This window comes from Pseudonaja textilis, chromosome 14 (genome assembly GCF_049901715.1).
Source record: "Pseudonaja textilis isolate UNSWEBS1 chromosome 14, rPseTex1.2, whole genome shotgun sequence".
Taxonomy (NCBI): domain Eukaryota; kingdom Metazoa; phylum Chordata; class Lepidosauria; order Squamata; family Elapidae; genus Pseudonaja; species Pseudonaja textilis.
In genome coordinates, this window is record NC_142003.1 from 10,445,123 (window position 1) to 10,457,623 (window position 12,501).

At 41.4% G+C, this 12,501-nt stretch overlaps 1 protein-coding gene across 3 annotated transcripts in view; it reads right to left on the reverse strand.

Annotated features, from left to right (window-relative positions):
- Positions 1-4,219: 4,219 nt before the first annotated feature.
- The window catches only part of LOC113438669 (cytoplasmic phosphatidylinositol transfer protein 1-like), a 56,016-nt gene continuing 47,734 nt past the window's right edge, over positions 4,220-12,501 (reverse strand). For all 3 annotated transcript variants that reach the window (XM_087912487.1, XM_087912489.1, XM_087912490.1), the window contains one exon: positions 4,220-5,806. In XM_087912487.1, coding sequence (XP_087768613.1) covers positions 5,541-5,806 — 266 coding nt within the window. In that variant the 3' untranslated portion in view covers positions 4,220-5,540. The remainder of the gene's footprint in view (positions 5,807-12,501) is intronic.

A 12,501-nucleotide genomic window follows, 5' to 3' on the forward strand; every position in this document is an offset into this window, starting at 1 on the left:
ACTGGTTCTAACAAATAGGTGCAAACCAGTAGAATCCCACCCCTGGTTTCCCCTCTATTTTCAAAATGGCTACATGTCTAATACATAATGGGCAAAATTTCAAACTAAGCATCTGATTACATGCTCCCACTTTTCATTTTTGGTAAATGCCTACAAGGACCCAGCAAAGGTGGAAAGCAACTTTGTAAATAAAGTTGATGTTAAAGGTCAATGCTACGCTGGACCCACTTCCTACTTAACTAATTAAATTCCCATTTTATTAAATCCTAATTAAAATTATCTTGAGAAGAATTCCTGGGGAGCATATTTGTGCATGTGCTGGAGCTCACGATTGCTATATTCCTTATTCTGAATTTTTTTAAAAAACTACATTGCTATGTTCTTCTCTTCAAGAGCTAGCATAGACAAGCAAATAGTTCTACAAACTCCAGAGCTTCCTTGCAAAGATCTAAGGATTCACAGATGTGGTTCCTCTGCCCTTAGCAAAAACATGCTGCAGATCTTTCTCCAGTCTGTTTTGTCACTGACCAGCCCTATGTAATTCTACATTTCAGTGACCATCATGAAACCTTGGTCCAAGAGTTTCCAGAATGTTAGCTTTGGACTGAATGGCCTTCAAGATTCCAAGTCAAATTGATGAAGTTATCAAGAACCAGTTGAGTGTTTCTCAACCATGGTGACTTTTACATTATGAACTTCAATGCCCAGAATTCTGAATTCACCTAGAAGCCTTCTGGCTGGAGAATTATGAGAATTGAAGTCAACATATCTTGAACTTGAGGGTGGAGGTTGGTTCTCCAAGCTTGTGGGTTGATTTACAAATATTTCATTACCAGGCTAGGTGACATCTTCAATGGAGTTTTGAATAGAATAGAATATAGAAAAGAAAATAGAATAGAATAGAATAAAATAGAATAGAATATCTATTGGAATAGAATAGAGTAGAGTAGAGTAGAGTAGAGTAGAGTAGAGTAGAGTAGAGTAGAGTAGAGTAGAGTAGAGTAGAATAGAGTAGAGTAGAGCTGAATAGAATAGAATTCTTGGCCAAGTGTGACTGGACACACAAGGAATTTGTCTTCGGTGCATTTAGGGGTTTGCATTTAAGTGCAGTTTAGGGGTCACCATCAGAAGTGGTATTCAGCAGGTTCTGACCGGTTCTGGAGAAACCGTTAGCGGAAATTTTGAGTAGTTCGGAGAACTGGCAAATCCCACCGACTGACCCCACCAACCCCATCTATTCTCTGCCTCCCATTGAGTCCCAGCTGATTGGCTGGGTCTTCTTTTGTTGCCCTGCACAGGAACTGGGAGCTGGAAAGCAGGTTAGTGAGGTGGGAAGGGGATTTTGCAGTAACCTTCCCCCTGGAGTGGGGAGGGAATGTAGTTTTTACAGTATCCTTCCCCTGCCATGCCCAGCCCAGCAAGCCATGCCCACAGAAACAGTAGTAACATTTTTTTGAATTCCACCACTGGTCACCATTGCATATCTTGAACTTGTTAAAGTTCCGACATATTGGAATAATGGATTAGCAGCTAGTCAAGGTCAGGGGTGGACAATTAATTTTCACCAAGGGGCTGCATGAGAAACTGGAACTACCATGGAGGGGCATTGCTGTGGGCCAAACAGCACAGCCAAAGGACTGGATGTGGCCCGTGAGCCATAAAATGCTCAGGTCTCGCCTAGATGTCAGAATGAGGCCCCGGGACCTCAGGTCAAGATTGCCTGGAACCCAAAGATTCTAGTAAAGCCCAGATTCAAAAGCCATTCCCAGAGACTGTCAGTGACCGCCTCTCACCTCATCCCATGTACTAAGTGATAAATCAGCTGTTTATTCACCATATGCTGGACTTGTACCTTGTGTTAAGCCAAAAGCTTAAGAAAACTACACAAGGACTCCAAAGAATGACCCCCACCGTTTGTGAGCTCTGAAGATAAATGAGAAGATAGTGACTATCAAGAGAGGAGAGAGGTGAAGCGGTTGTTTGCTAATGCCTCGTGCCTTTCACAGGTGCGTCAAAACAATGCAACAATCACATGACAGCTCTCTGTCAGAAGCAGCCTTTATCGCCCTAGTGGGGGAAAAAAAACGAAACAAAAGCAAAACCATACAAGACAATTGCCACACGGATCACAAAATATTTACAGGGTTTTTCTTCCTACTTCTCTTCTCTTGGCTAAGTTCATTCTTAATCAGGTCTTGCAGAGTAGAGGCTACTAATGGTTTTAAGGAGAGTCTCTGTTTCTTCCGGGTTGATATTTGGGTTCTTCAAATCTTGGAAGTGTACAGTTTTGAAAGGATTCACCATTTACTCCCCCAAATCTGCATGTAAGGGGGATTGAGATGGGCTCGGCGGTATAGCATCCACCAGAAGGTCAAGAGACTAGATCTGGACAACCTACAAGGCCTCCAACAGATATTAAGCAGAAACAATTCTGTATCTACCGCAACTGTGCTTTCTTCCCGTGTGGACCCTGGAATCCAGAAACGTACATGAGAACAACTTCAGACACTGAGTTCTTGCTTCTCTGTTGTGAATGTGTTATTGTTCTACTTGCCTCTAGAATCCTTCCCTATTTTTGCGGACTGAAGATACAACTCCTCAACTTGCTTACAGGGAAGGGGAGAGAAGAAAAAGGGAACACAAACCCACCCACATAAACACAGGATCAATGCTTAATGCAGCAGAAGGGAAGGCAGGACCGTCTCTGCACACGACAGTGCAAATACAAATTGTGCTTGTACAAAGACTAGAAAGGCTGATGTCCATGGAATTGGGGACAGCAGAGGCCCCTTTCATAGTAAGGGCAGTTAGCAATGGTGGGAAAGTTGGCCACAAGGCATTATGCTTTGGTCCTATTGATGGACCACCAGAAGGTACCTTTGCTGTGAAAAGGTCTCGAGTCATGGAGAAAAGAGGCCATCAGTTGCCATGGAAATAAACTCGATGGTTTGAATTGCTGAAGACTCAAGAGGATGCATTTATAGGCCTGCATGGTGTTGGAGAAGTCTCCAATAGACCCAAGAGAACCCCACAAATTTAAGACACCTTAGTTGAAGATCTGGCTGTTGGGATTCTCATCCACCTGAGAACTGCTAGTTAGCAAGGAAAGGCTTGAGTTCTGGCTGCAGAATGATCAGGAGGAATCCTGTCTGTATTGCATTCTGCATCGTTTTGGGACTAGACCCAAAAGTTTCATGTCCGGTTGCGGTCTTCTGCCATCTATGGAAGTTCTTCAGGCTGTTTTTTTTTTTCTGAATTATCCCTGGAGATGTTAGGCCACGAATGAAAAGAGGCACTTCCCAGGTCTTCTAAAATACCTACCATGACCCAACTTCTAAAGCAAGTGACAGAAAGGCACCTGGAGAAGTTTGGCCTTTCAACTCCCATCAACTTCAGCCAATGTCAACACATTGTTCATTGTAGTCCAACGTATCTGGAGAATGTCACTTGCCTATTCCTGCTCTGAAATAACACAGCGATATTGCTAATGTCACTTTGTAATCTCTTCTCCCCTAAGAACCAGAAATGTGTCATTGTGCAACCCAGATTGGTGAATGGGTTCCAGATCATCATTATTCTAGCTATTGTCTATCCACTGCAGGATGAATTCCTGTTCTTCTGCATGTTTCCAATCATCATGGTTTTGAGCGATCCTTTGCCAGTTGAGCCTGCAATACTTACTTGGATTTCAGATGCTTGATGCAATTTTTTACTTGTTGTAGTTATTGGCAAACAGCAATAGCACTTAGACTTATATACCAGTGGCCCCCAACCTTTTTTGTGCCACGGCCCAGTACCGGCATCACAAAATGATCGGCGGCCCGGTACCGGCATCAGCACGCATGACAAGGCAAGGCCAGCCGAGCCGAGCGACTGGCTAGCCAGCCATCCCCCGCTTCTCCCCGCCACCTTCAACTCCTCCTTTTGTCGATGGGCTTCGCTTTGGGACGGCTTTGGGACGGTCGCTCAGCTCGCCTTGCCTTGGGTGCGGAAAGAATCCTCGCGCCTTAGTTTTGTTCGAAGCCACCCCCCCTTCGATGAAACTAAGGCACGAGGATTCCTTCAGGACCCAAACACCACTTTCCAACCGGAAAAGCTCACCAGAAGCATTTTCTCACCAAAACAAGATGGCAGCACCCAGCAAACCGGCGGCCCAGTAGAAAATGTTCCACGGACCAGTACCGGTCCAGGGCCCAGTGGTTGGGGACCCCTGTTATATACCACTTCATAGTACTTTTACGGCCCTCTCTAAGCAGTTTACAGAGTTAGCCTCTTGCCCCCCAACGATATGGGTCCTCATTTTACCCACCTCAGAAGGATGGAAGGCTGAGTCAACCGTGACCCAGTCAGGATCGAACTCCTGGCATTGGGCAGCCTGCAATACTGTATTCTAACCCTTGTGCCACCATGACTCTCAATGGTAACATGCAGCTGACCAGCATGCGAAGGGAACTTAACTAGGTTTTTACCTGCTTGAAACAGCAGGAAAGCATTTAGTCAAGTGGCTTACCAGTGTACAAGGTGAAAATGCCTTTCAGCCTTTGCTTTGCTTTAAAATTGTGGGTGGGTGGGTGGGAGAACGCAGATCAAAAGTAAATTGTTGGGGCCCACAAAACGGCCACCCTGAAGAAGTGATGGCTGGGGCTACCCACCTTCCTTTGATGTCCTCTCTTCCTTTGACAATTTCCTCTTGTCTGGCAAACAGTTGGCTTCAACAAAGAGGCAGGGCATTTTCCCCAGAGGTCTCACCCCATCTCTTCTGCACCCAGGTGTGAACTTCAATGGAAGACCTCTGGGTAGCTTCAGAGGACACTTTTTTTGCAGGGCTGGTGCAAGAAGACTATGCTGAACTATGGCTGTTAAAGACTGTCTAACGTAGCCATCGCTGTAAGTTTAACGGAGCTTTTAGCATCTGGATTATTTGTACTCTCTAATTGTGGATATAACTCATATGTGGACACACACACGCATAATTGCCTTTCCTTAAAGCGAGAGGCAAGAAAATGTGATTTAATGGGGAATTAGCCTCCCTTCACAACAGATCTATTTCCAGGGTGGATTTTCTGGCATGGGATTTAGGTTGACCAGCTTTCCATCTGCAACAGAGCCACGCCCAATGCTTCCTCCCCCTGCACAGAGAGAGGAGATCCCAATTTATGTTGGTTGGCTGAGTCATGTAGGCTAGAAGGCCAAGCAATGGTCCAATGGTATGCTCCCCCCCCCCAATACCCTTTTGGCCCAAGGCAACATAGACATGGCCAGGAATGTGATATTGAAGGACCTGGGAACAGATCAGAAGGCTTACAGCTGCTTCCAAGATCTGGTGGAATCCCCCAAGTTCTCCCAAGGCACCCACACCATTTAACAATTGCCCCCATCAACGGGAGTTCTCTCTTGCTGGATACAAGGCAAGGCCTGGAATTAAAGAACAATTTAGAGAAAAAAAAAACATCAGGGACACCGGATCCTCTTCTGGGGAAATGAATTAGGGAGCCTCCTTTGCAAGGATCAGAATAGGGACTCTGTACATGAGGCGGTTGTTACTCCAGGTTGGAATGTTCGCGCAGCACTGGCAGCGAGAGCATTTCTGGAGCGGATTTTTTCCTCTGGCGGTCCTTGGGCACATGGAGGAACTCGGGGGCTTCTCCACTGAGTGGCGTGGAGGGGGCACTGGAGGGGGCACTCTGAGTACTGGAGGGCAGCTGGACTTCGCTGATGGAGATGGTGGGCGTCATGATGCCCACAATCTCATTGGTGGCCTGCTGGGTCTCCTTCTCATATAAGCGGACTTCATCCATGGTCATGCCTGTAGGGAGGAAGCACAGAGGAGGGAACAGCGTGAGAAAAGATGCACCACTGTAGGATGAGAGAAGATGGTCCAGGTAGGTTGGCTCCGAAATTGGATGAGAAACAAAATGGCACCCGCTCCACCTACTTCCATGTACACGCATACATCCAAAATAGACTGTGCTGTTTCTCCATGTCATACAACATACGTGGGTACATATTTATTTATTTATTTATTTAGTCATGTTCATGTAGTGTATATTGGAGGTGGTGATCCTTGGAGAGCTGCATGCAAACAAAATTTCATTTTAATGTATGCCAATTAGTGTACATTCAAAGTGACAATAAAGCTATTCCATTGTATTGTATTGTGTGGTATTCTGTTCTGTTCTGTTCTGCTCTGCTCTGTATTCTATTCTGCTCTGCTCTGTTCCAGTCTACTCTTCATTCAAATATTCTAGTTCTAGTTTTAGTTCTATTCTGTTGTGTTGTGTTCCTATTCCTACTGTACTGTACTGTACTGTACTGTACTGTACTTCTATTCTATTCTATTCTATTCTATTCTATTCTATTCTATTCTATTCTATTCTATTCTATTCTATTCTATTCCATTCCATTCTATTTGTCATTCCAATATTTTATTCTGTTCTTTTCTATGTACAAATGGGAAAGATATCTTAATTCCCATCATGGGTGATTGGCTGCAAAAGCTTCTGGAATTAGCAGAGTTGGCTAAATTGACAGCTTTGATTAAATAAAAGAATACAATTAATTTTTGTTTCTGCTTGGAAACCACTTTTGGACTTTGTGCTTGAGGTGGAAAGAAAAGCAACATTTATTTTGGCTTTTGTTGATTAGATAGGTTATAGAAATGACTAGTATATAGTACAGGTAGTCCTTGACAGTTCGTTTAGTGACTGTTCAAAGTTACAACGGCACTGAAAAAAGTGACATGGCCATTTTTCAGTTATGACCATTGCAGCGTCCCCTTGGTCATGTGATCAAAATTCTTGACACATGGTTCATATTTATGACTGTTCCTGTGTCCCAGGATCCTATGACCCACTTTTATGACCTTCTGATAAGCAAAGTCAATGGGGAATCCAGATTCACTTAAGGACCATGTTATTAATTACAGTGATTCACTTAACCACTGGCAAGAAAAATCTGTAAAAAGGGGCAAAACTCACTTAACAAATGTCTCATTTAAGAGCAGAAATTTGGAGCTCAGTTGTAGTCGTAAGTTTGAGGGCTATCATGCCAAGTAAAAAAAAGGTGAGGCTGCATGCTATTACCTTATTCTACCATGCTAAAAAGAATTGGAAGTCCACACTTATTTTTCCTTTTTCCTTTCACCCGACTCTTTTTCCTTTCCCTTGTTCCTCTCTGACTTTCTCGTTACTTACCTTTTTCTTTGTATTTTGCATTTGGATAAACTAATAAAATGTTGAAAAACAAAACAAGAGTCAAGGATTCAATTCAACCCGTCAAAAACCAGAAGAGGATCAGATCAGAAGTGGTGAATTCAGCAGGTTCTGGAGAACCGGTAGCGGAAATTTTGAGTAGTTTGGAGAACCGGCAAATTCCACCTCTGACTGGAGAATTTACAGTATCCTTCCCCTGCCACGCCCACAGAACCGGTAGTCAAAAAAATTTGAATCCCACCACTGGATCAGATCTATTCAATCCTGGAATTGAGAAGTGGAGATACAAGAATATAAATCTGGATTTCACTATTGATTGAGTTTGCATTTGAATAACACCCTCATTAAAATTCTTTTTCAATCTGTCCTCTGATGCTATTAATGTTGCCAAGAAGCCTTGACATCTAATCAGTTGACTGAGACAAAGCTTAATATTTTTTGAGATCTGTGTTCTCTCAAATTACATACCTATTATGTGGAAACTGAAGGCTGGAGGACAGAAATAAGTTTTCCATGTATTGTTAAGAGCGTTTGGCGTGAGGAAAAATAAATTTATGGGCCCCATTGCTCGGCGGATTAAAATTTTGGAATTATAAGTGACTTAAAAACAAATTGCTCACAAAAGTAGAGGATGTAGAATTACAATGAGAGGCGATAATCTTCTGTTGAAATTCATCTACTTTCCCTGAAGGGGTTTGCGTGGAAAATGCTTATTTTATGTTGCTGCCTTTTCAAAGACAGTTTTGCATTTTATGCTGTAAGCAATCTGCGGAATAACCTCACGAGGCTGCTTAATATAACACATGAAATCTCGTGTGTAACAGGCTAGATTAAATATATTTATTCGGCACATACTGTACAATTACATAATGCTTTGAGGATGGGGAAGCTGTTTCAGCCATCCTGTGCTTCCATTCTTTATAATTTTTTTAACAGTGAAAATGTGAGAGGTAATTCTTATCAACAGAAATAATAACGCATCTACAAAAAGAAGATGATGTCTAAAGATATAAAAGCGAAACCTTCGAAGACGTTCAGGTCAAAATCATGCAATTAGGGATGTGCAAAATAGTTCTTAATTTATCTGCTTCATCCAGGTTTATGGCTTTGAATCGAACGAAATATGCATATTTGGACCAAGGGTTATTAAGGATACGGACTCAAAGAAGGTTGTTTCAGAAATACGTGCTTTGGGGGAGGTAAGTGAGTGGAGACAGATGGAAGCAAGCCAAAGACATTTGCTTTGTTGCTTTGGAGAGTGGGTTGGGTGGCATATACATTTAATTATAAAGCCAGAAAGCAGGAGATTGTGAGTTCTAGTTCCACCTTAGGCATGAAAATCAACTGGGTGACTTTGGGTAAATAGGAAAAAGGCGTGCTGGATATGTTTGTCATCTTGAGTAATCTGTAACATATTAAAGGGATAAAAATAAATAAACATTGGCGGTGGCCAAATGAACTGGGGAGGAAGAGGATGACACCCACTGCCTTACTCATCCCATAAAAACCACTCTTTTGATCCCTGCAAGTTTTATTTCAGCTGAAATCCAGAATAACCCTGTTCTAGGTTTTGCTTTGGGTACACCAGAGCCCATCCATCTCTTTGCTTGGGGTATCAGAAAGAACATTTACCATGCCTTGAGGAGCCCTACTTAATCTAAACCACAGTTTCTCCCTTTCAACAAAAGAGTTTGAGAAGGTTAGGAAGTCACCTGAATGTAGAGTGCAGAGAAGAACAGCAAAGATGGTTAAGGGGTTGAGGGCTAAAACATATGAAGAATGCTTGCAGGAATTGGGTATGTCTAGTCTAATGAAAAGAAGGACTAGGGGAGACACGAGAGCAGTGTTTCCATATCTCAGGGGCTGCCCCAAAGAAGAGGGAGTCCAGCTATTCTCCAAAGCATCTGAAGCAAGAACAAGAAGCAATGGGTGGAAACTGAACAAAGAGAGAAGCAACCTAGAACTAAGGAGAAATGTAATAACAGTAAGAACAATCAAGCAGTGGAATAGTTTACCTTTGGAAATTGTGGAGGCTTTTAAGAATTTGTCAAAAATTCTTGAGAAGGAGGTTGGACTAGAAGACCTCCAAGGTCCCTTCCAACTCTGTTATTCCGTATTCTGTATCTTCTTGGCCTTTTCCCACTTTGATGAAGCATGATTTGTGAACCCAGCCAATATGAGGGCTGGGTTAATTATTTTTCCTCTCCCTGATCATGCTGTTTTTTTTCTTTTTGAAAATTTTATTTGGGTTTTCACAAAAACAAAATACAAATAAAACAACTTTTTTGAAAATAGCATGGTCCCAGGTTATCACTTCTTCATACAGACACAAAACTCAATTTCATGCTCATTTTTATATTCTGTTCTATATCTTATTACCATTTTATATTTTCTACATAGTTTTTCCCCTCTTTTAATTTTCTCAACTTTGTTTTAATTATCTCAGGTCAAATCATTATATTTATACTTTTGTCTGTCCTGTTACAATTTCACATTATCTTTTCTTATTAAGCAAATTTTTCCCTGTAGTTACCAATTAGAGTATGACACCTTTATAACCTTTAATTTTATCTATTCAAGCTCTTATTTAAGCTTCATTGTATAGCTTTAAGATTATAGCATTCAATATAATACATAACCTCCAATTGAATTCTGCTTGGCACATTCTTAAAATAGACACTATGTTCTTAAAAAGAAAAAATTAAATTATATATATATATATATATATATATATATATATATATATATATATATATATACACACACACACACACACACACATATATATGTGTGTGTGTGTGTGTGTGTGTGTGTGTGTGTATATATATATATATATATATATATATATAAATAAAACACATTCCATTCCAATTCAATTCTATCATTAATATGCATTAAAATCTTAACATCTTTAACATTTCTTTTCAATTAAATATCATACTTCCTTGGGAACACTTATAAACTTTCCATAGTTAATTCTTTTTTCCCCTTATTTCTCACTTATATTTTTATAAATCATTACTAATAATTAAAAATGTTCCCTTTTAATTCTCTCAATCATTTTAATTCATTTATTTATTAACAAACATCCCACTGCATTACAATAAATATTTTATCCGTCATCGTATTTTCTAAAGTTATTTCTATTTGTAATATAACAAAGCTATCTTATGTACCTTTGCAGAATCCCCTTTACAATTAAATTTTCACCCATTATCTCTAAACAAACTTATGGTTACAATCCTTATATCTTTTCCCTGTTTCTCCATTTCTTGTTTCTGTCTTTTACAACTTCTTTTCCTTGCCTTCTACCCACTCTTCTTCTCCCTCCCCTTTTTACCCCCTCGTCTCTCTACTTCTAACTCTCTCATCTGTAATCCTCTCTTCTGCTGCTTTCTAATATTATAATTATCTTTCAAATTGTTCTTCTTCTTTTTGGTTGTTTTTTCTAGTCTTAAACCTTTCACTCTCTTTCCCCCCTTTTCTTTTTTCCCCCCACTTAAAATTATTTTATCATTAAAGATGGCTTCTTCTTTGTCCCAATCTTCTTGTTCTGCAAGTGTTTCTTGTTGCTTCTCATAGTTCCAGATCTCCATTTCTAAGAATTGAAACACGAAGCCAAAAGAACTTCTCCCTTCTTGTGATTTCTTTCCATTTTTTAAATTCCTTTTTCAGTTCTTCTAAGAGTGATACCATTTTAAAAACTTTTAAACAACCATCCAGTTAATTTTAGTCATCTAGATGCAAAAACCAAAAATCACCAAGTAATCCAAATAATCCAAGGCTGTTTCTACTTGCTTCTTTTTTCCACTTTCTCTTCCTGGGGTTCTATTATTTTGTTACCAAGTTTCCATTAAAATGTATCTTTGAGGAATCTTGTTAAAATTTCACTGTAAGTTTCTTTTAATTACAGTTCCATTCCTTAATTCCAGGCAGTCTCCTCCATTTTTCCAGATCCTGCCCTTCTATTCTTTTTTTTCCCTCTCCTTTCCAGCTTTTAAAAACTTTTAAATGTCCAGAAATCTTTATTATCCCCTTGACTTTTATTTTCAGCTTAGATGCCTATTAATGTCAAAGTGGATTTTTTTTTCAGTTTCTTGCTTAAGTCTCTTAGCTGTCAGTATAAGGAAGGGAAGAAAAAAAAACTAATCCTTTCCCTTCTCTCTCTCCTTCGCAGCTTCAAAATCTTCTTTGGGAACAATGTTGTTAAGTTTAAATTCCAGGGTACCTTATTTGTTGTTTTTGCTGTTTGACCCGGTCAACCAAAACTTTCTCTTCTTATCTTCTTCCTGCACATTCTTTTCCGGTCGAGTTCTTCTTTGTGGTGGCCATTTCTGACTACTCCAAAACCGCCTTCGGGAAAGGGAGTAATGGCCAGCTGGGGAGGAGAGATGCGGCTCTCCTCAACCCTGCAGGCAGTCTCCCCCCTCTTCACCACCTTTACGGGGTGACTTAGCCCCGAAATCAGCCGGCTCGGGGCGCTCCAGCGGCGAGCACGGATCAAAGCCTCGGAGAGACAAGGTTTCGGTCTGTCACCGAAGAAGCTCAAACCAGAAGGCCCTCCCTGATCATGCTGTTTTATCCTGGAGAACCAGCTTATGAATCGGGCTTGGGAGTTATTCCAGATCTATCAACCCTAAGGCTTCCAAAACTTAATCAAAGCTTTCTCCTGCGTTACAAAACTCCACCAACCACCATGAGCTGTCAACTTGAAGCAAACCAAGGAGAAAAAAAAATCTGCCGAGAAGGGCGAACCATCTGGAGTTTCAGTGGCTTGTTAGACCTCTGAGAAGACACTGTTTCATTCTTCTGAAAAGTTGGAACACCTGCTGCTTGGCAACCCCTCCCACCCACCTTATTGCTTCTTAGGAAGGGGTGGGGGATGAAAAATCACTCTCAAAAATCAAAGAAAGGAGATGCATGGAGCAGGGCCGGGCAGCTATGGGTTTGCCCGGGTTCGAGTGGACCTGTTGCTAAGGTTATGGCTGGTTCGGAGAACTGCCAAATCCCACCCCTGGCTGGTCTTCCATTGAAGTTCACACCTGGGTCCAGAAGAGATTGGGTGAGACCTCTGGAAATGGGCCTGATTCCGGCCTCAAAAGAGCCTCCGGAGCCCGAGGGAGGCCACTTTCACCCTCCCAGAGGCTCGAGGAAAGTCTCAGGAGCATGGGGAGGGAGGAAAAACAGCCTAGAAAGAGGCGTGTTTGGGGCTGTTTTTTGAGGTATTTTCAGGCCATTTTTCAGGCAGTTTTCAGGACCATTTTCTGGGCATTTTTGACCCCCCAAATGG